This window comes from Microcaecilia unicolor, chromosome 11 (genome assembly GCF_901765095.1).
Source record: "Microcaecilia unicolor chromosome 11, aMicUni1.1, whole genome shotgun sequence".
Taxonomy (NCBI): domain Eukaryota; kingdom Metazoa; phylum Chordata; class Amphibia; order Gymnophiona; family Siphonopidae; genus Microcaecilia; species Microcaecilia unicolor.
The window spans coordinates 148,101,742-148,126,650 of NC_044041.1; the positions used below are offsets into that span (position 1 = coordinate 148,101,742).

Sequence of the window (24,909 nt, forward strand, 5' to 3'; positions counted from 1 at the left end):
ATAGCCACAGAGACCAAATATGAGGGAATATGATCACAATAAGCTTTATGTGTCAATACGTACCACTTAAAACTCAATTTTGAGGTGAACTGGAAGCCAAAGGCAGCCCCCCATCCTATTAGGGTATAAGAATAAAAAAACAGAGTGAATTTTCTATGGGATTTAGTCCACTCCAGGCCAAGGCTCTCTTGCAGTCCAGAGCATGCAGTGCGCTTTCACCTCGATGTGCATCTGCATTCTGGAAAAATGTTGACAGAACAATTTACTAATTAAGATGGAATTCCAACACTACCTAAGGAAAGAGGATGCGTTCACAAAACCATTCTACTGTAAAACTTTCAGTAAGGTGGATCAGCTACTAGGGCTGGAGCTCACTGTGGATTGAAACAACCACTACCAAAAATATGCCCTTCCAGAACAGATGACAGGTATCAAGGGGCTCAAAAGGAGCTTCCATCAGCTAGGTAAGGATGACAGTGAAATCCCTTGACACTACGGAGTTTGATGGGAGGTTTCAGTAGAAGCAAGCCTCCCAAATAACTAAAGACTGAGCAGAGATGGGCTTACCCTCTACATGGTGATGTTAAGCTCCAACTGCACTGAAGTGAACCCTTACAAAGTTGGTCTTAAGACCTGATTCTGACAAAAAAGCAGTTTTTGTGCAGGGCAGAAAAAACAATCTAGGCCCAATCTCTTCTACTTTAAACCGCATGACTTCCTAGTGGAACCTCTCCTAGACACAAATAGGACCTGAGACGCACACTCTGGCAAGTTCAGGGAGTCCATTTCTAACCTTTCAACATCCAAGCCATGAGGGCTAGGTACTGGAGATCAGGATACAGAAGGAGCTCCTTTTTGAGTGATGAGGGTCGGAAAACACTCCAGTCTCCATAGAGCTTTGGAGGCTTGCTCCAGAACATAGTAACATAGTAACAACAGTAGATGACGGCAGAAAAAGACCTGCACGGTCCATCCAGTCTGCCCAACAAGAAAAAGCGGGAATCAGATCTGTCTGGCTAGTAAGGTGTGATCAGAATCACAGTTCCCAGATCCTGCTTGAGTTTTAGGAGCTTTCAATATGAGGGACACTGGAGGATACAAGTACAAAAGACCTTGCCCCATCTGAGGAGAAAGACATCCAAGGCAATTTTGATGTGTGATCCCAATCTTAAGCAGAAAGGGGGGGGGGGGGACTATTTTTTTTGTGGCAAAAAGGTCTATCGAGGGGGTGCCCCACTCTAAAAAGATCTTTTGGGTAACGCTCATTCTTAGAGACCATTCATGAGGTTACATGACCCGACTTAAATCTGTCCACCAGACAAATGTATTTCCCTGCCAGGTAAGTGGGTCTAAGCATCAGAGTGGAGGAGTAGCCTAATGGTTAGGGCAGTGGGCTGAGAACCTGGGGAACTGGGTGTGATTCCTACTGCAGCTCTTTGTGACCCTGGACAAGTCACTTAACCCTCCACTGCCCCAGGTACAAAACTTAAAAACCATGACCCTGACCCTTTATCATTCCATGCAAGATAGCCCAATTCCACATCCTGATTGCTTTCTGATAGAGGAGATACAATCCCATGCCTGCATGTCTGTTTGCATCAGAATAATATGGTTCGCTAATCAATCTCTGAAAGCCTTTAACGCATTACAAATAGGTCTTAGCTCCAGATTTATCTGATGCTCTCTTGAGCAGACCACTGACCTGGGGTGTGAAGCCCATCGACAAAAAATCCTCATCCCAGGTTGGATGCATCTGTCGTACCAGTTTTTTGGGGTTTATGGAATTTAGAATAGCAGTCCTCTGTCCAGATTGCTATGAATTAGCCACCAGGAGAGACTCTCCTTGAGATGAGAAATGAGAGTGATCTAAGGATCGTTGTCAGTTACAACCACCTTCTGTGAAACATGTGACGTTAAATAGCTTTGTTTATTGATCAGTACAACGTTGGAACTCTTTGGAGTTAAAACTAATAGAAACTTATTTACATTTTCGTAAAATGTTAAACCCTTATTTGTTCTCCATTTACTTGGTGATTATTGTTTTAGAGATAAATATGATTAAGTTTATTATGTTTTGTATTTTTCTACTAGTAATGGCCTAGTTCTTTTGCTTAAATTGTTATCTGCATTGAACCTAGTTGATACATAGCGGAATATGAATTTTGTATTGTGTTGTACATCCTCAAGCTCCCCTTCGCCTGTGTCCACTGAGAAGACAGGGTCCAGACTGAGCCTGCCTCAAGTTGAGACATGTCATGGGAGTTCCATGGACAGTGGAGGACATGTGGCCTAACAACCTCAACTTCTGCTCAACAGATGCCTGCTGACTCTGGTGCACCTCCTCGACCACTGAGGTGAGAGCCTCTATTCCTCTGTTGTAGAAAGAATGCACCCACCTGATACTAATCAGGTGGGTTCTAATGAACTCCAATTGCTGGGACAGGTAATTTTATAACAAATCCTAGTAGTTCCTGCACCTGAATGGTTTAGTGCATTGATTCTCTTGTATCGTCCTCTGATGTGCCAATCTTCTAAATAGGGAAGCACATGCATCCCTGGTCTGCATAAATGATGCAAATATTGCAAGGCATTTTGTGAATCTCCCGAGTGCTGACATGAGGCTGAATGGCAGAATGTGCCACTGGTAGTGGCGTTCTTCTCTATATCTCAGATACCTTGCAGGACTGGGATGTATTTGTATGTGAGTATAGGCATCCTTTAATTCCAGAAAGCATAACCAATCTCCTTTATGAATCATGGGGAGCAAGGTGCCCAGGGAAAGAATCCTGAACTTTTGTTTTGCCAGATACCTGCTCAGTGCCCTTAGGTCTAGGATGGGGTGGAATTCACCCTCCCCCCATCTTTTTGGTGATCAGTAAGTAGTTGGAGCAAAATCCATTTCCTTTTACCCCGGTTGAACAGGTTTGACCACAATTGCCTGTAAAAGGGAAGAGCTCCTCAGTAAGCAATTCCTGATGCTGAGAGATTAATTTTGATGTTCTGAATGGGTACCAGAAGATTGGAGGGTGGCCAATATATCGCCGATTTTTAAAAAAGGTTCCAGAGGAGATACGGGAAATTATAGAATGGTGAGCCTGACGTCGGTGCAGGGCAAAATGGTTGAGACTATTATAAAGAACAAAATTACAGAGTATATTCAAAAGCATTAATTAATGAGACAAAGCCAACATGGATTTAGTGAAGGGAAATCTTGCCTCACCAATCTATTACATTTCTTTGAACAAACATGTGGACAAAGGTAAGCCAGTTGATATTGTGTATCTGAATTTTCAAAAGGCGTTTGACAAAGCACCTCATGAAAGACTCCAGAGGAAATTGGAGAGTCATGGGATAGGAGGTAATGTCCAATTGTAGATTAAAAACTGGTAAAAAGAGAGAAAACAGAGAGTAGGGTTAAATGGTCAGTATTCTCAATGGAGAAGGGTAGATAATGGGGTTCCCCAGGGGTCTGTGCTAGGACTGCTGCATTTTAACATATTTATAAATGATTTAGAGATGGGAGTAACTAGTGAGGTAATTAAATTTGCTGATGACACAAAGTTATTCAAAGTTGTTCAATCGCGAGAGGATTGTGAAAAAATTACAAGAGGACCTTATGAGACTGGGCGTCTAAATGGCAGATGACATTTAATGTGAGCAAGTGCAAAGTGATGCATATGGGAAAGAGGAACCCAAATTATAGCTACTTAATGCAAGGTTCCACGTTAGGAGTCACCAACCAAGAAAGGGATCTAGGTGTCATCATCGATGATATGTTGAAACCTTCTGCTAAGTGTGCTGCGGCAGCTAAGAAAGCAAATAGAATGTTAGGTATTATTAGGAAAGGAATGGAAAACAAAAATGAGGACGTTATGCCTTTTTGTATCGGTCCATGGTGCGACCACACCTCGAATATTTTTTTCAATTCTGGTCACGACATCTCAGAAAAGATATAATGGAATTAGAAAAGGTGCAGAAAAGGGTGACGAAAATGATAAAGTGGATGGGACAACTTCCTTATGAGGAAAGGCTAAAGTGTCAAGGGCTCTTCAGCTTGGAGAAAAGACGGCTGAGGGGAGATTTGATAGAAGTCTATAAAATAATGAGTTGAGTGGAACGGGTAGATATGAAGCGTCTGTTTACTCTTTCCAAAAATACTAGGACTAGGGGGCATGTGATGAAACTACAAAGCAGTAAATTTAAAACTAATCTGAGAAACGTTTTCTTCACTCAATGTGTAATTAAACTCTGGAATTCATTGCCAGAGAATGTGGTAAAGGCGGTTAGCTTAGCGGGGTTTAAAAAAGGTTTGGCAGGCTTCCTAAAGGAAAAGTCCATTGACCATTATTAAAATGGACTTGGGGAAAATCCACTGCTTATTTTTGGGATAAGCAGCATAAAATGTTTTGTACTTTTTGAGGATCTTGCCAGGTATTTGTGATCTGGATTGGCCACTGTTGGAAACAGAATGCTGGGCTTGATGGACCTTTGGTCTGTCCCAGTATGGCAATACTTATGTACTTATAATTAAAAATGAGCACTCACTTGACTATAGAAAAGAAGTCCGTTTTAATTTATATATGTAATTTTGGATTGTTCATTTTTTGTAGTCTCTGACGCACCCTTTTGGGCGAACACAGCCTGTGTCGGGCATTTTATCTGATCACAATTCTGCAATAAAGCTTGTTTTGGACTGATTGCTGATCTGCTTGTCTTATTCCTACACTGGAGTCTGTGGATTGCTTGCTTTGTTGTTTCTTGGGCCCATCTACCTGCAGACAATGGGTTTCCAGGATAGGCTGGACTGTCTGAGATCCCAGCATTGATGCCCTCAATGCCATAGCCTCTTGCCGAGAAAACAAACACACCATCTGTTCCTGGATCACACCCTTTGAGGGCTGCCATCAACAACTGGAATTCAGCCAGTGTAGTTACATCCTTCAAAGACATCTAGGAACTATCACAGAGTTTTCTGGAACATGTTGACAAAAACAACTGCAGCAAAATCAAATGGCCTGATGATAAAAAATCCACCTGGCCAGAGAGCCTAGCATGCTTATGAAAATAAAAGATAGAAGTGCCAAAAACACAACTAGGGAAACAACCGGGAAGTGGCCTTGTATGACTGGATATACATATTGTGATTTAAGTAAAAAGGCACACTAACTGCACCAGAAGAGAAAACACGAGCTGTGTGGGATAAGTTGAAGAACACACTTTCACTGCTTTGCAGAAAAAAGATTGAGCTGGTCCCACACAATGATGGCAGGCCAAAAGGCACACACATGTACAGTGAGTCACCGACAAAAGCTTCTGGAAAAGACAATGGGAAGCATTCCCATGCCAGGCTCCATCGGATGATATCATCCAATAGTAAGAAGATTACATCCTGCTTCTCCTTGCAGAAAGTAAAAATCAAAAATTCATTCTAACCCCAAGTCCACATCCTATGGACAATACGAGCATCCCTGAGTATATCTCACCAAGGCTCTCACCTGCAATGCAACCTTGTATAACTGGGTCATGGTCAAAATCGCCTTCTTCACAACGTTCACATTCTCATCCCGAAGCAGCATGTTGAGATTGGCAATCAGCTTCAACAGAAGTTCATTGTCTCTCTTGCTGTGGAGAAAAAAAAGACAGGACACCAGTCTTTACCCTAGAGGCATGCAGAGATTGACTACCTGAGACATTTTCTCCTACTGAATAACTAAAGCAATATTTACAGTGCCTTGCAAAATTCTTTAGACCCTTGTACATTTTTCACATACTGCTTTCTAAATTCAAAATGAACTAAAGTAGGAGTTTGTTCACTGATCTACACCACATATGTTATTATTATTATTTGTTGCATTTGTATCTCACATTTTCCCACCTTTTTGCAGGCTCAATGTGGCTTACATATTACCATTAGCAGCGTTAGCCGATTCCGGTCTGAACAAATACATGGTATGTAGTAGATAAGGTACATGTATGGTAGGTACAACTGGGGAGGAACTTAGGTAATGTCCATTACGTTTATTTATTTATTGCACTTGTATCCCACATTTTCCCATCTATTTGCAGGCTCAATGTGGCTTACAAAGCTCTGTTATGGCATCATCATAACAGGGAAAAGAATACAGTTGGTGATACAAAGAGATAAAGGAAAACAAGAGGATCTGGTCAGGCAGCTGTAGAGTGAGACATTCTGAATAAAGGAGTTTAGGTGTTGTGACAAAGCAGGTCTTGACCCTGCAGCCACTGTAAGCACACCAAGGCCTGCAGAGCTAGTCTGAAGCCACTAGGATGACTTGAAATTGATGTCTGGTGGTCCTTCAGAGCAACTGCCAAATCAGGGGCCACAGAGGAAAGCTTATAGAGGCTGCACCTGCAACCATGGTTGCAAAAATGCATTGATCCCAGTTGTCACTCTTTCCTGCAACCAAAAAAAAGAAAATCCCTGACATTTATTGAATGGTACTCCCCATCATTCCACCAACTGGAAAGCAGAGGGACTCTGCTCCCATTCCTCCGGGTCCAGAACCTGCCAGCTGAGAAAATCTGTGACCATGTTTTGTGGCATGGAAAGGATCTAGATGGCCTGCACAGACCCTTTATTATTGGCTCCCCATATGCTACTTCAGCCGTCTGTGGTGCCGAGACCACCTGAGTAATCGGAGAGGACAACTCCTGACAAAAAACTAATCTGAATTAATAGAGGATTCTTATCCCTCTTCCTATGATAGTTCCTCCGACTCTGGGGAACTACTACCCGGGAGCTTACTCCCCATGTCCTCTTCTTCACCTTCCTGTCCTGCTCCAAAATGGAGGTCACAACTGGGACCCAATCTGTGCCCACTGACTCAATGGCCACCCTGAGCTACCTGGACAGCCATTTTCTCTCCTGGGAAGGAACCCAGGACTTCTGCAGAGACATTCCCTGGGCTCATTGCCTGTCATTCACAGGGCTGATCTTTGCAGCCCTGATAGAGCCTTTTGCAGGCAGTCTGTAAATTCCGAGGCCCCATTCTGCAGCAAGGCCCCTGAGGGCCAGGGAGAAGGCTCCTCCAAATCATGCTACAATAGAGACACTGCTTTTGCCAAAGAAGCCTCAGTGGCTAAACTGGATGACAAGATTGGGCCTCCCTCTATGGCCCCTGCTGCTATGAAGGCGCTGGTAAAAGTGGCACTTCAAAGCCATGATTGCTGTGCTGCTAGAAACGTCCCTGTCACAACTTTGTCAGCAGCAGTCAGTTGGACTGGCAACCACAGACCCCACAGCGCCAACTGTCCAGCATTACCAAGTCTCTCCCCCAAGCCAGCCCAAATCTGACACTTACGATGGGATCTCAACTCCCCATTAAAGAATGACACACAGACAAAGTTTGTCCCCATCCCCGCAGGTCCCATCTTTGTCCCTGCATACCTGAATACCAAAGGAAGGAGTAGTGTGATCAGCAGAGCTGTTCCATAAAAAGACAGCAGGACAAGGAATATAACAGAAAACAATCTTTATTTTTCAGGGTCCTTTGGTAGCAAGAATGCCAGGATCCCCCATGCAAATTTTGCCAGTTGTGGACAGCACTTTTATTTGTTTTGTCTGCATCATTTGAACATAAATAACTGTCCAATTCATTAACAACCTTCAAAGTAGAAAATGACAGAGACAAATTTTGTCCCCACCCCTGTGTCAGTCTCTACTCCCCAATGCCAGCCCACTCCTGCCTCTCTGTCTTCTCTTACTCTTTTTACATCTTTGGCCTAACTATTCTCTTCTCTTTCTTTTTGTATATAGCTAAAGAGAGAGAATTTATGACAAATGAAGAAATTAAATTTTTGGATGTTAAATATCTGATTACCCTAATAATTTACGTTTTACCAAAGATACACAAATCTCTTACAGCACTAAACTGGAAGCTGTGGCATAGCCAGACAGCCAGTTTTGGATGGGCCAGAGTCTAAAGTGGGTGGGCACAAACTTTTATCTGCCCCGCCCTACCCCCACCTCAAAATATAAATACTTTAGCTAATGAGGATCCCCAAGCTCTGTCAGCTGAAGACTTTCTCTGAATGTGGCCAGAACTCTCTTTTACCAAGCTTGGCAGGCAGCAGCAATGGCCCTGAGCCACTGATGCCGCCACCCCACACATGCTTAGTTGTCCAATGGTTCAAGGATGCTGTTGCCAACTGCAGAGCTTGGTAGAAGGGAGTTCTGGCCATCTTTGGAGGAGGTCCTTAGCTGGGGATGGTTGGGAATCCTCACCAGCTACACAGCAAGGGTCAGCACTGGTGTTAGACCTGCTTGGGCCCAGGTCAGAAAATAAAGGAGTGTCCCCTCCACGTTCCCTCTCCTCTGTGCCTCCCACCTTTTACTATCACACCAACAGACCCTCACCAAATACAGAACAAGGGATCACAAATTAAAAATAAAAATATTTAGACAAAAATTGAATGGGAACCCCAAGAAGTTAAACTCAGCATTACTGCAACACTGGAGATATAAAACAGAAATGCATGTCCTTTTCCACTGAACACAATACAAAGACATTTGCTATGCACATTTCCAAAAGATAACACATTCCATTTAAAACATTCAAAATAAAATGCGTTGTTTCTACCTTTGTTGTCTGGACATTTTATTTTTCCATCTTGCTGGTTCCAATTTCTCTTTTCTGCTAATTCTTCTTCAAGTGGCTGCAATTCATTTGTCTTTTCTCCTGTCTGTTCCCTCACTACTCCTGCCTCTGATCTGACATACTGATCATTCATTTTTAGCTCTTTTCCGCCTCTCTCTCACAATTCTCCTCCTTTTTACTTTTCAACTATCAAATTTCCATCTTCTTCTTTCATTCACTAGCTCTCCCATCCCCATCTCACTCCTTCCCCAGCCCTAAATTCTCTTTCATCTTTAATCTACTCCCCATTACCTTATTTCTACCCTCTGTAATCACTATCCTCGCATTCATTTCCTTGCCACCCCACCTCCCCCATCCTGGGCTCTCTACAGGGTTCCACCATTCCCATAATCTTTGTCCCGCCACCCTTCTAGCCAGCATCTGATCCCTCTTCTTCCCCTCCCCACCCCACCCTCGTGGCCTGACATTTTCCTGTCCTTTCTCTCTTCCCTCCAGCCTTCTCCCCCATGGTCCAGCATTTTTCCCCTCACCACCTCCTGTGTACCTCTCCCTCTCTCTCATCCATCCCCATGTCCAACATCTCCCCCTCTCATTCCCACTGTCCACCATCTCTCTCTCCCTCCCCTTATGTTCTGGGTCCAACATCTCTCTCCCCTTCCCATGCAGCATCTCTCTCCTTCCTCCCCTCTACCATCATGTCCAACATTTGTCCTTCCCCTCCACCCTATGTCTAACATTTCTCCCTTCCCTCCACCCATATGTTCAACATTTCTCCCTCTTCCCACCTATCCCCTTCTCTATATCTCCCTCCCCTCCATTTCATATGAAAGATTTCTCCCCCCACCACCCCTTTGCTGCATCTCTCCCTTCTTCCTCATGCAGCATCTTCCCTCCCCCATACAGCATCAGTCCCCCATCCTCCCTCCCCCCATGTAGCATTAATCCCCCATCTTCCCTCTTCCCCTGCAGCATCAGTCCCCCATCTTCTCTCCCCTATGCATCAGTCCATCTTCTCTCCCCCTGTGCAGCATCTGTCCTCCACCTTCCCTCCCCCGTGCAGCATCTGTCCTCCACCTCCCTCCCCCCGTGCATCTGTCCCCCACCTTCCCTCCCCCCCGAGCAGCATCTGTCCCCCACCTTCCCTCCCCCCCCGTGCAGCATCTGTCCCCCAACTTCCCTCTCCCCATGTATCATCTCCCACGTTCCCTCCCCTGTGCAGCATTTTTCCGTCTTCCCTCACCCATGTAGTATCTTTCCCCCATGTTTCCTTCCTCCGTGCAGCATCTTTCCCCCATGTTCCCTCCTCCCCATGCATCTGTCCTCTGTCTTCCCTCCCCCTTGCATCATTTTTCCATGTCTTCCCTCCCCCACGCAGCATCTTTCCCCCATGTTTCCTCCCTCCGTGCAGCATCTTTCCCCCACGTTTCCTCCCTCCGTGCAGCCTGTCCCCCACCTTCCCTCCCCCATGCATCAACTTTCCCCCAACATCCCTCTCCCCATGCATCATCTTTCCATGTTCCCTCCCCTGTGCAGCATTTTTCCGTCTTCCCTCCCCCACGTAGCATCTTTACCCCATGTTTCCTCCCCCCGTGCAGCATCTTTCCCTCATGTTCCCTCCTCCCCATGCAGCATTTGTCCTCTGTATTCCCTCTCCCATGCATCATTTTTCCCTGTCTTTCCTCCCCCATGCAGCATCTTTCCCCTATGTCCCCTCACCCGGTGCAGCATCCTTTCCCCATGTTTCCTTCCCCCCATGCAGCATCTTTCCTCTATCTTCCTTCACCCCCGTGCAGCATCTTTCGCCCCCTTCCCTTCTCTTTCCCATTCAATCCCACCAACAACAGTCCTCATGTGACTACAGGTTGCCGGCTGTGACTGATTTCTACACGCTGCCTGCTGCTCAACGGCCTCCTTGCAGCCACTAAGCGCTACCCCGGAAGCCTCTCCTCTGCCATATCTTGACTGGGCAGAAACCGAAAGTTGTAGCAGAGGAGAGGCTTCTGGGTTAGTAATTAGCAACTGCAAGGAGGTTGTTGAGCAGCAGATAGTGTGTGGGAATCGCTGTGAGCCTGTGACCAATGGAGCCGGAAACTACTTTAGGGACACCGCTGCTGGGTGCGCCTGACGCCAAACTGGGTGGGCCCAGGCCCACCAGGGTCCACCTGTGGCTACGCCCCTGCCTGGAAGGCCTATTTCAGCAATTAGCTCATTACTTGAACCACTTTCTGTGTTTACAGATACATTTTTAAGACCGTTTGTATCTAAGATACTATCTTATACTAGGAACGCTGCAGATATTATTAACATCTTGAGTAATATGGAATGTATAGGTGAGATTATCTTAGTGATACTGGATATGGAGTCCCTATACATGAATATACCACATTTGAATGCTATAGATATAATTTGAGACACCATTAAAAATAGAGTTTAAGAGAATACCTACAGAGTTCATAGTTCCACCAATCTGACAACAGAACACACAACAAATCATCATCCCACGAACATACAGTACAATCTAATAAAAAAAAGGTCCCAACAAATGTAAACCATCAAACGACAACTACCAAAGATCACCACGCTCTCTCTGCTACAGAAGACCCACTCCACGCACTCAAAATGGGTTACATTAATGCTAGATCTTGCTAATATGGAACATGCTGGACATGACCCATAGAACAGGCTGAGATGTAGCCTGCATAGTTGTGTGTTGAGCTAGGCCTCAATAAAGGTCAAAAGTACAGTCACTGAGATGCCAGTAACCAAGTGTGACAGATGTTCTCCTAAATGATTGCAAAACAAGCTGATAGAGGAACTACAAGAAGTTTGCTGAGAAACAGAAATATGGTTTACTGAAAACTGATTTATAGCCTTTTGCTGCTGTAAGGGGAATTTTTGATAGCTAAACAGGTGATAAGAGAAAAACAGAACTATGGTTACTGGAAAAATAATGTAAGTGAGAATGACCTTTATGGTAATTATGGTAGGCAAAATTAATGTAAACGTAAGATTAAGTAAGTTTCAGTAAATGAGTGCTGATACCATGGAAAATCACTAATTGCACAAGAAATATGTGACATATGTATCTCTGATGAAAAAGCATGTGATCAGAAAGGTATAAAAGTAACAGTTGTAATCTTTAGTAGTTAGAAAAGTAATAACTGTGGAAATGCTCTTTGCGGCCTGGTTACTCTCTAATATGAGAATTGCTTATGGATTGTATTGATTGACTTTACTGATTAGCTGTACCTTCCAACCATAAACTATTGTATGCTAGTGAACCTTCATTTGGTAAGTTTAATAAATGCTTATATTACATAGCCTTCTGTGTCTGTCTCTCCTTATTTAATATCTTATAAGGCTTTCTACTAACTAGAGTGATAGTTCCAGTTAGACAAGAACCAGGTTTCTATTACCTGCAGGAGGGCAGACAAACCAGACTAATTCTATATTCAATCTGCAGTAAACAAAACAGAAATAATAAAAGACTGGATCACAACCGAGACCCTCGACTTACTGCTCATCAACATAGATTCATGACCAAAACAATCCCATAATACTGGATCTATGTCCTACAGGTTACAAAACTAGACCACAAAGGGAAAAAGAGGAGGCATCACTCTAATCTGCATATCTCATTTAGTCACAGAAACAGCCGCCGAAGCAACCACACCTCAACTCGAAATTGCCTCAATCAGGCTACATCACAAAACCATAGCGAACCATCTGAATTCTACAGACCACCAGGTAACTGGAACGAAACCCAAATAAACTTCATATCAGCCACATGTACATCTAACTCAAATGTACTGGTCATAGGAGATAAAAACCTTCACTTAGAAGACCCAAACTCAAATGGTGTACGGGAATGCAAGGAATTCTTCCAACTTTGGGACTGCAAATGGCCACCACCAAACGCTACCCACACAAAAGGCCACATACTGGACTTACTCACACACAAATTTGCATCAGACTGTACCTTCAAAATAACAGAACATAAATGGTCGGAAACATCATGGTCAGACCACTTCAAATTAAATCTGACCTTAAAATGGAGGAAGAAAACACATCATCAATCTGAAGGAAATATATCCTATAATATCAGAGGTCACGTGGACGTAACAACATTTTGGAAATTGATTTATGACAACAACTGGTCAACTCCATCTGACTCCGAAAATTACCTTGTGGAATAGGAAATGAGATGCACCTCGGTTCTAAATGAAATAGGCCCAATACAACAAAAACTTCATATAAAAAAAAAAACACGGAGGAAACGACGGCATTGAGCAGCATGGCCACCTAAGAGCTGAGCTCCTGCTACCTCACAGAAACTTTGAGCTATTCCCTGGCATTTTGCATCATTTCAACTTGTGAGGAGCAGGTAAAGAACTAAGACGGTAAATTTGACGAAGGATGAGTTTGCGACAGGAGGCGGTGGATTTCTCCCACTATGCTTTCACCGGAAGGGCAACAATGCAGCAAGGATGCAATGGAATGGAAATGGAAATGGAAATGGGACTTGATATACCGCCTTTGTGAGGTTTTTTTTGCAACTACATTCAAAGCGGTTTACATATATTCAGGTACTTATCAGGAGTTTCTATTACCTGCAGGAGGGCAGACAAACCAGACTAATTCTATATTCAATCAGGAGGCCGTGACCCCACGCAAACAAGCACACTCTGAGAATTCTTCCCAAACAGGTTTACCGCTATCAGGAAAAGGACCGGAGGAGGCTGAGCCCGAATTCAAGGAATGGCTGCAGGAAATCAAGTCAGACTTAAAAGCGCTTTGGGCAGATTTGGCGACGCTTGGGGCGGACCTCTAGGGCGAGATACGTGAGCTGGGAACCAAATTGGAAGATGCGGAGAATCATATTGATGCACACTCAGAGGCACTTGGATCTCTAGATCAGCAGGTAGCCGATCTTCACACAGGTCAATAACAATTACTGGATACGCTGGAAGATTCAGAAAATCGCAGCCGTCGACACAATCTGCAATTCAGGGGTCTCCCTGATACTCCTACTTATCAAGACTGCGAGTCAGTGGTCCAGAAACTGGTAAGTGCTTTGCTGGCCGCGAACAGGGTCACACCTGAACCCAACACTATTTTGTTGGATAGATTTCAGAGCACTAGGCCCGACACAAAATAACTTATTGCATGCTTCCAGGACTATAAGCTATAAGAACAAATTTTGAAGGCGGCACGTCAGGCTCAGAACTTTCAATGGGACTCCTACAGTATAGAAATATACCAAGACCTGGCAGCAGCCACACTTAAACGTCGAGCGGATCTAAAGCCAATCACTAGGAGGCTTCAAGAAATGGACATCCATTACAGACGGCGGCATCCTTTTGCACTAGTTTTTATAAAGGTGGGCGGATGCATCAAGTTAAATTGTTATTAGATACTCAGGAGATTCTTCCAACCTCGGGCCCTGGAAAAACCGCTCCCTCTTTGGCACCACATCCTAAGTGGCAACGAGTGGGCAAGGGCCCTAGACTATTGCAACGCCAACAATCTGCCACCCGGGTCACCTGACCTGTCTGGAGCTCTTGTAATTTTCTCATTTTGCTACATTGGCTATAATATACTGCATGGAGGCCAGCTGTAAGCATGCCATATGATGTGAACTGCTCCTCCCTGCTTTCAGCCAGGGTTTCACAGTTACATCGTGTATAACACTTAAGGTTGGTTCTACATATCTTGTAACTGTTTTTGTTTGCTCTTTCTGCAGGCTATAAAGTGGGCGGGTGCTGACTCGCACTTCCTCTGTTGACGACTTTCCCTATTCGTATGGGGAGTCTTGGTTTCACGTGGGTGATAAAGGGAGGGGGGATGGGAAACGAGAGGGGGGAGGGGGAGGTTTGGGAATGAGGGTGAGAAGAGGTGGAATGATCAAGTGGGTTGGGGGGCGACGGATATGTGGAACGTGTGTTGGAAGGGGAGATGTAATGCTCTAGATGTCTGATATTTCATTGATGCTTCTGAATGTCAGGGGATTGAATATACCAAGGAAAAGGCAGCTCCTCTTTCGGGAGTTGCTCTGCCTTCGGGTGGATGTGGCCCTGATACAGGAGACCCATTTAAAGCCTGTCCATAGAACATCTGTGTCATCATCGAAGATACCCTATCTTGTATTTTGTATCAAATCCTGATAACACTAAAAATACGGGAGTTTTGATTGCTTTCAATGACTCTAAACCATGGCAAAAGTTGAAAGAGACGGGGGGGGGGGGGGGGGGGGAGTCGATACTTACTAGTGGTCTTCTCACTTGGGGGTCACGTCTATACTCTAGTGAATATATATGTCCCTAATGCAGATCATGGGGAATATTTTTCAAGCTTGGATCAGTTACTTTAGAATCATGGGGAGGGCTCCCTGTTGGTGGGAGGGGACTTCAATCTTACCCTACAACCACAACTAGATAACTCTACACACAAGGTCTATTATGCCCGGCGTAACAGAACGACTCCATGCGTTTTTAGCACGCTGGCAACTGACAGATATCTGGTGCCAGGATAACCCTACCATGCGCAGTTATATGTATTTCTCATCAGTTCATCATTCTTTTTCCCGGAATGATGTTTGGCGGGGGATCCATCAATTACGGCCCAAGTCAGTAAACATCAAATAATACCGAGTACATGGTCAGATCATTCTCCAGTCCTGTTACAATTAACTCTCCCAGGGATACACAGTGCTCCCTGTCGATGGCGCTTACATGATGAGCAGCTCTCAGACATGGCAAACCTTTCCCAACTTGAGTTCAATGATAACGAGGAGGTCACGCTGGGGACCCTCTGGGATGTTTTAAGGCAGTTATGCGAGGGCATCTTACTGCGCTGAGAGCTCACGTTTGGAAGGAACAATCTCTAGTTGAAGACACCCTGAGGAAGCGATTGTCACGGGTAGAAGGCTGGGTTCAACAACATAGTTCTCAACCACCATCCCATCTCTTGGATCAAATTCATAAAATTCACACTGAACTCTGTGAACTTGAATTGGCTGATCTATCTGAACAGCTTCAGCGGGTTTGTCAATCTCACTTTGAGATTGGCAATAAAGCTAGTAGACTCTTAGCCTATAAACTTAAACAGCATGCTGGAAAGTTGCTGTCCCGGCCTACTGAGCTGGAAAAAAATACATCAAGCAATCAAGGGGTTGGCCGCTAATAAAGCTCCATGGCCCGACGGTTTCACTAATAAATTCTATAAGACCTTTGGGAAGTTGTTGGCCCTATTGTTGTTGAAGATGTTTAATTCTTTCAAGGCGGAGACCTGGAACTTGACTACTATAACGGTTATACCCAAACCAGGCAAAGATCCTCAGCTATGCAGCTCATATAGACCTATTTCTCTTCTGGGAGTTGATTATAAGATCTTTACTAAGATCTTGGCCTCCCGTTTGCAGCGGTATCTTCCTTCTTTGATTCATGAAGACCAAGTTGGATTTGTCCATGGGCGGCAAACATTTGATAACATTCGTAGAGCCCTGCATTTGGTATATAATACTCATGCTAGAAACACTCCCCTGTCTCTCTTATCGCTGGATGCGGAAAAGGTGTTCGATAGGGTGTGTTGGCCATTTCTCTTTGCTGTCCTGGAAAGGGTTGGTATCTCGGGTCGGTTTTCTCAATGGCTCCAGTCTCTTCGCCACCCTTAACTCCCTCCTCAAAGTGCCCTCTGCTCCCACCCCCCACCCCCTTCACTCTCTCCTCAATCACTGGCTGACTACTTCCGCGACAAAGTGCAGAAGATCAACCTCGAATTCACCACCAAACCATCTCCTCCTCTTCACCCTATAACCCACTCCCTCAACCAACCAACCCAGGCCTCCTTCTCCTCTTTTCCTGATATCACCGAAGAGGAAACCGCCCATCTTCTTTCTTCCTCGAAATGCACCACCTGTTCCTCTGACCCCATCCCCACCAACTTACTTAACACCATCTCTCCTACCGTCACCCCTCCCCATCTGTCATATCCTAAATCTCTCTCTCTCCACTGCAACTGTCCCTGACACCTTCAAGCATGCTGTAGTCACGCCACTCCTCAAAAAAACATCACTTGACCCTACCTGTCCCTCCAACTACCGCACCATTTCCCTCCTACCCTTCCTCTCCAAGATACTTGAATGCGCCGTTCACAGACGCTGCCTTGATTTTCTCTCCTCTCATGCCATCCTCGATCCACTTCAATCCGGCTTTTGCCCCCTACACTCGACAGAAGCGGCACTATCTAAAGTCTGCAATGACCTGTTCCTTGCCAAATCCAAAGGTCACTACTCCAGCCTCATCCTCCTCGACCTATCCGCTGCTTTTGACACTGTCAATCACAATTTACTTCTTGCCACACTGTCCTCATTTGGGTTCCAGGGCTCTATCCTCTCCTGGTTCTCCTCTTATCTCTCCCACCGTACCTTCAGAGTACACTCTCATGGTTCTTCCTCCACCCCCATCCCGCTTTCTGTTGGCGTTCCTCAGGGATCTGTCCTTGGACCCCTTCTTTTTTCAATCTACACCTCTTCCCTGGGCTCCCTGATCTCATCTCATGGTTTCCAATATCATCTTTATGCTGACGACACCCAGCTTTATCGCTCCACACCAGACATCACTGCAGAAACCCAGGCCAAAGTATCGGCTTGCTTATCCGACATTGCAGCCTGGATGTCCAACCGCCACCTGAAACTGAACATGGCCAAGACCAAGCTTATTGTCTTCCCACCCAAACCCACTTCGCCCCTCCCTCCACTCTCTATCTCAGTTGATAACACCCTCATCGTCCCCGTGTCATCTGCCCGCAACCTTGGAGTCATCTTTGACTCCTCCCTCTCCTTCTCTGCGCATATCCAGCAGATAGCCAAGACCTGTCGCATCTTCCTCTATAACATTAGCAAAATTCGTCCTTTCCTCTCTGAGCACACCACCCGAACTCTCGCCCACTCTCTCATTACCTCTCGCCTTGACTACTGCAACCTACTCCTCACTGGCCTCCCACTTAGCCATCTATCCCCCCTTCAGTCCGTTCAGAACTTGGCTGCACGTCTTATCTTCTGCCTGGACCAATATACTCATATCACCCCTCTCCTCAAGTCACTTCACTGGCTTCCGATCAGGTACCACATACAGTTCAAGCTTCTCCTACTAACCTACAAATGCACTAGATATGCAGCCCCTCCTTACCTCTCTACACTCATCTCCCCTTACGTTCCTACCCGTAACCTCCGCTCTCAAGACAAATCCCTCCTCTCAGTACCCTTCTCCACCACTGCCAACTCCAGGCTCCGCCCTTTCTGCCTCGCCTCACCCCATGCTTGAAATAAACTCCCTGAGCCCATACGCCAGGCCCATCTTCAAATCCTTGCTCAAAGCCCACCTCTTCAATGTCGCCTTCAGCACCTAATCATTACACCTCTATTCAGGAAATCTTGACTGCCCCAACTTGACATTTCGTCCTTTAGATTGTAAGCTCCTTCGAGTAGGGACTATCCTTCTTTGTTAAACTGTACAGCGCTGCGTAACCCTAGTAGCGCTCTAGAAATGTTTAAGTAGTAGTAATAATATATGCGACACCGAGCGCCTCTGCTCGGGTTAATGGTCAAATACTCAAGCTCCTTTTCTTTGTATTGGAGCACACATCAAGGATGAAAATTATTAAGAATTAAAGTCCATTGAACATTATTAAGAATTAAGTTTGGGGGATTTGGGGGGGGGGGGGGGTTGCCAGGTTCTTGAAGCCTGGATTGGCCACTGTCGGAGACAGGATGCTGGGCTTGATGGACCCTTGGTCTTTTCCCGGTATGGCGGTGCTTATGTACTTATGATGTGCACTATCACCTTTAATTTTTGCACTCGTTATGGAGCCCCTAGCTATCACTCTTCGATCACATCCAGATATTAGGGGTCCTCGATACAGTCAAACAGTCATTTACACATGTATTCTTTTTAACCTTTTGCTGCCTATCTCATATTTCTATCTGTCTAACCCTCTCCACTATATTTCTCCACCTTTAAACTCCAGACCCATCTCTCGGGGCTGGTCCAACTGTTTTATCAGCATATTCTCAAGTCTCAACACAAACTGCTTATTTCTTTTTCATATAAATAAATACCCACCTGGATCAGTTATTTCACTGGATGGGGTATCCCTTACAATTTACCCAATACTGTATTTCCCTAATTCTCTAAATTCTTCTGTTCATAATGCTTTTCTGTTTCTCAGGCAATGTATAAGACTTACTGGCAACATACTTGATTAAAACAAGAGAAATGTTCCTCTAATGTCAGGCCTATACTGATTTTACAGATATGCAGATACCTATTAAAGTTAAAAGGTACCTGCTTGTCTGCATGGATGCTTTCTACTCAAATTTAAAACAAAAAATGAATAGAAACTTATCCTTGCATCAAAGAGATTATTCCCATATTTGGAATTCCCTGTAGAATTACTACAGACAATGTTTTTAGTTTTTGATGGGTTCCTCAAGTCCTTTATTCCTGCATTGGGTATTTCACACCACACTGTTTGTATTTACAATCCTACTAGAAATGCCCTAATTGAGCACTACAATGGACCTTTAAAAACTAAATTTGGACAACTTATATTATATGGAATTAAAAATTGGCTCGATGCTCAGCCACTTGCCTTATTAGCTCATCAGTTTTTTTTAAAGCTGTCTCCTTTTTAGATCTGTCCAGGCCACAATATGCGCCTTCTTCAAGCCAATCCTGATAACCAATATTCTGTGTTACCCAATATCATTACTTTTTCTGTCTTCGATTTCACAGGCAATCTCAGTCAGAAGAGGGGAGGGTAATGATAGCCCTGCCCCTGCCACCGGTCATCCAAAAGCTCTCAAAGTTGGAGATTTGGTTCACCGGAAGTATTACATCATTTTTACGTAGGACCCTTCCAAATTAGTCAAGTTACGAGACCACACTTCCTGGGTCCACAGACATCAGCATCTACAAGGCTCCTGATTCAGTCCCTTTCAAACCACCCCCACCAGCTCAGCAGTTACCACTGGTTCTGCAGCCTCCACCACCACTTCAAGTTGATGGACTAAAAGAACATTTTCCAAGATTTCTCACTCCCATGACCGAACATCTGACAACTACAGACATTACCTTACAGGAAGAAACCACCATACCTGAACAGAACATTACCCATCAAAGAGAGCCCGCTACCGCACTTGCCATCTTTCCAGTGGAACCGGGTGATGCAAGTCCAACTGCCCACAAGAGGACACTTTACTCTGTACTCCAAAAACTGTGTTGGGACTTGTTGTACCTATATTATTTGTGACTAATCTACTATACATTTGAAAAGACTCACAGGTTTCTTCAATGTACATAGCATAGGCGGTCGGTGGCCCAACTGTTTGGGGAGGCTAAAGGGGGCAGGGTTAGGGGTGGGGCCAGGGGTGGAGCTTAAATCCATAATTGTCTGATAACACACAGAAAAAAAAATAAAAATAAAAGTCACAATACCTTTTATTAAATTTAGATATTAGATATGTATCATATGTCAAAGAATAAAGTGGTTGCTCAAAGCATATATTAACCACAATCGCTCAACTGCAAAACACTATGCACAACTTTGTGCAAAAACACACTCAGAACCTTACTGTACCATAAATATTACACTGGGCAGAACTTAATACAGCAATATACCACCCATACGGAAAATGCAGACCGTCAACAATATGAAACAAGGGATCATAATATCACAATTCTCATGTACAGCCACAAAACACCCTAATTCATGTTTAATGTGGGATAAAATGCCATAAATAAGTAAATAAATATAAACTTTTAATGTTGAGCACCTGATTCTCAAAGTGGACATATTCCAAACACTATAATGAAAATAAAATTATCTTTTCCACCTTTGTTGTCTGGTGACTTTGTTTTTCTGATCATGCTGGCCCAGTATCCGATTCTGCTGCTATCTGTCCTCTTAACTCCATTTCCAGGGCTTCCTTTCCATTTATTTCTTTACTTTCCGCCTTTCTTCTTCGTTTCTTGTCCTACATCTGTAAGTAAAGCGAATGATACATACCTGTAGCAGGTGTTCTCCAAGGACAGCAGGCTGATTGTTCTCACGACTGGGATGACGTCCACGGCAGCCCCCACCAACCGGAACAAAACTTTGCGGGCGGTCCCGCACGCAGGACACGCCCACCGCGCATGCGCGGCCGTCTTCCCGCCCGTGCGTGACCATTCCCGCTCAGTTGAATGACAAGCAAATTAATAAGTAAAACGCAACTCCAAAGGGGAGGAGGGAGGGTAGGTGAGAAAAATCAGCCTGCTGTCCTCGGAGAACACCTGCTACAGGTATGTATCATTCGCTTTCTCCGAGAAGAAGCAGGCTGCTTGTTCTCACGACTGGGGTATCCCTAGCTCTCAGGCTCACTCAAAACAAGAACCCAGGTCAATTGAACCTCGCAACGGAGAGGGTATAACAGAAATTGACCTATGAAGAACAACTAACTGAGAGTGCAGCCTGACCAGAATAAATTCGGGTCCTGGAGGGTGGAGTTGGATTTAAACCCCAAACAGATTCTGCAGCACCGACTGCCCGAACCGACTGTCGGGTATCCTGCTGGAGGCAGTAATGTGATGTGAATGTGTGGACAGATGACCACGTCGCAGCCTTGCAAATCTCTTCAATAGTGGCTGACTTCAAGTGAGCCACCGACGCTGCCATGGCTCTAACACTATGAGCCATGACATGACCCTCAAGAGTCAGCCCAGCCTGGGCGTAAGTGAAGGAAATGCAATCTGCTAGCCAATTGGAGATTGTGCGTTTCCCGACAGCGACCCCTTTCCTATTGGGGTCGAAAGAAACAAACAATTGGGCGGACTGTCTGTGGGGCTGTGTCCGCTCCAAATAGAAGGCCAACGCTCGCTTGCAGTCCAATGTGTGCAACTGACGTTCAGCAGGGCGGGTATGCGGTCTGGGAAAGAATGTTGGCAAGACAATTGACTGGTTAAGATGGAACTCCGACAGCACCTTTGGCAGGAACTTAGGGTGAGTGCGGAGCACTACTCTGTTATGATGAAATTTAGTATACGGAGCATGAGCTACCAGGGCTTGAAGCTCACTGACCCTATGAGCTGAAGTAACTGCCACCAAGAAAATGACCTTCCAGGTCAAGTACTTCAGATGGCATGAATTCAGTGGCTCAAAAGGAGGTTTCATCAGCTGGGTGAGGACGACGTTGAGATCCCATGACACAGCAAGAGGCTAGACAGGGGGCTTTGACAAAAGCAAGCCTCTCATGAATCTAACGACTAAAGGCTCTCCAGAGATGGCTTTACCCTCTACACGAAGATGGTAAGCACTAATTGCACTAAGGTGATTCCTTACTGAGTTGGTCTTGAGGCCAGACTCTGATAAGTGCAGATGGTATTCAACCAGGTTCTGTGCAGGGCAAGAACGAGGTTCTAGGGCCTTGCTCTCACACCAAACGACAAACCTCCTCCACTTGAAAAAGTAACTCTTTTTAGTGGAATCCTTTCTAGAGGCAAGCAAGACACGGGAGACACCCTCAGACAGACCCAACGCAGTGAAGTCTACGCCCTCAACATCCAGGCCGTGAGAGCCAGAGACTGAAGGTTGGGGTGCAGAAGCTCTCCTTCGTTCTGCGAAATGAGAGTCGGAAAACACTCCAATCTCCACGGTTCTTCGGAGGACAACTCCAGAAGTAGAGGGAACCAGATCTGACGGGGCCAAAAGGGAGCTATCAGAATCATGGTGCCGTGGTCTTGCTTGAGCTTCAGTAAGGTCTTCCCCACCAAAGGTATGGGAGGATAAGCATACAGGAGGCCGGTCCCCCAATGGAGGAGAAAGGCATCCGACGCTAGTCTGCCATGTGCCTGGAGTCTGGAACAGAACAGAGGCAGCTTGTGGTTGGTCTGAGAGGCGAAAAGATCCACCGAGGGTGTGCCCCACTCTCGGAAGATCTTGTGTACCACTCTGGAATGGAGCGACCACTCGTGCGGTTGCATGACTCTGCTCAGTCTGTCGGCCAGACTGTTGTTTACACCTGCCAGGTATGTGGCTTGGAGAAGCATGCCGAACTGGCAGGCCCAACGCCACATCCCGACGGCTTCCTGACACAGGGGGCGAGATCCGGTGCCCCCCTGCTTGTTGATGTAATACATTGCAACCTGATTGTCTGTCCAAATTTGGATAATTTGGCAGGACAGCCGATCTCTGAAAGCCTTCAGTGCGTTCCAGACCGCTCGGAGCTCCAGGAGGTTGATCTGAAGATCTTTTTCCTGGAGGGACCACAGTCCCTGGGTGTGAAGCCCATCGACATGAGCTCCCCACCCCAGGCGAGATGCATCCGTCGTTAGCACTTTCATGGGCTGTGGAATTTGGAATGGGCGTCCCAGGATCAAATTGGTCCGAATGGTCCACCAGTGCAGTGAATTGCGGCAACTGATGGAGAGGCGGATGACATCTTCTAGATTCCCGGTGGCCTGGCACCACTGGGAAGCTAGGGTCCATTGAGCAGATCTCATGTGAAGGCGAGCCATGGGAGTCACATGAACTGTGGAGGCCATATGACCCAGGAGTCTCAACATCTGCCGAGCTGTGACCTGCTGAGACGCTCTGGTCTGGGAAGAGAGGGACAGGAGGTTGTGGGCCCTCGCTTCGGGAAGAAAGGCCTGAGCCATCTGAGAATTCAGCAGAGCTCCTATGAATTCCAGAGATTGGACTGGCTGGAGATGGGACTTTGGGTAATTTATCACAAACCCCAGCAGCTCCAGGAGGTGAATAGTGCACTGCATGGACCGGAGAGAGCTCCTGCCTCCGAGGTGTTCTTGACCAGCCAATCGTCGAGATATGGGAACACGTGCACTCCCAGCTTGCGTAGATACGCCTCGACCACCACGAGGCACTTCGTGAACACCCGTGGGGCAGAGGCGAGCCCAAAGGGCAGCACACAATACTGAAAGTGTGGTGTCCCCAGGCGGAATCTGAGATACTGTCTGTGAGCTGGCAGTATCGGGATGTGAGTGTATGCGTCCTTTAAATCCAGGGAACATAGCCAATCGTTTTTCTGAATCATTGGCAGAAGGGTGCCCAAGGAAAGCATCCTGAACTTCTCTTTGACCAGATATTTGTTCAGGCCTCTCAGGTCTAGGATGGGGCACATCCCCCCTGTTTTCTTTTCCACAAGGAAGTACCTGGAATAGAATCCCTGCCCTTCCTGCCCGGGTGGCACGGGCTCGACCGCATTGGCTCTGAGAAGGGCGGAGAGTTCCTCTGCAAGTACCTGCTTGTGTTGGGAGCTGAAGGATTGGGCTCCCGGAGGACAATTTGGTGGAGGGGAGGCCAAATTCAGGGCGTATCCGCACCGCACTATTTGGAGAACCCACTGGTCGGAGGATATTAGAGGCCACCTTTGGTGAAAAAGTTTTAACCTCCCCCCGACTGGCTGATCGTCCGGCACGGACACTTTGATGGCGGCTATGTTCCCATGGATCCAGTCAAAAACCCGTCCCCGGTTTTTGCTGTGGAGGCGCCGGGGGCTGCTTAGGCACACGCTGTTGACGAGAACGAGCGCGCTGGGACTGTCCCTGTGCCTGAGGAGGCCTTCGGCCCGGCTGGGTGTACCTACGCTTGTTGTAGGCATAGGGCGCAGCCTGCCTGGCCCGGGAAAAACGTCCACCTGCTGAGGTGGATGCTGAAGGCGCCCGGTGGGAGAGCTTGTCGAGGGCGGTTTCCCGCTGATGTAGTTGGTCCACCAACTGCTCGACCTTCTCACCAAAAAGGGACATCGGCCAGCCGCTGCTGGGTGCGGTTGTCCAGGTCAGAGGCACGCAGCCATGAGAGCCTGCGCATCACTATACCTTGGGGCCGCAGCACGAGATGCCACAATACAGGTGTCATATATACCCCTGGACAGGAACTTTCTGCACGCCTTCAGCTGCCTGACCACCTCCTGAAAAGGCCTGGACTGCTCCGGGGGGAGCTTGTCAACCAGGTCCGCCAGTTGCTTCACATTATTCCGCATGTGTATGCTCGTGTAGAGCTGGTAAGACTGGATGCGGGTCACGAGCATTGAAGATTGGTAGGCCTTCCTCCCAAACGAGTCCAGAGTGCGAGACTCCCGCCCTGGGGGCGCCGAGGCGGTATCCCTCGAACTCCGTGCCCTCTTGAGAGCAGAATCCACGACCGCCGAGTCATGAGGCAATTGAGGCCGCATTAACTCTGGGTCAGAGTGAATCCTGTATTGGGACTCCGCTTTCTTGGGGATGGTGGGATTAGA

General features: G+C 46.2%; 1 protein-coding gene across 4 annotated transcripts in view; it reads right to left on the bottom strand.

Moving 5' to 3' along the window:
- Window positions 1–24,909, bottom strand: part of SYMPK (symplekin) — a 767,776-nt gene that overhangs the window by 596,599 nt on the left and 146,268 nt on the right. For all 4 annotated transcript variants that reach the window (XM_030217309.1, XM_030217308.1, XM_030217307.1 and 1 more), the window contains exon 6: window positions 5,496–5,622. In XM_030217309.1, the coding sequence (XP_030073169.1) occupies window positions 5,496–5,622 (127 nt within the window). The remainder of the gene's footprint in view (window positions 1–5,495; window positions 5,623–24,909) is intronic.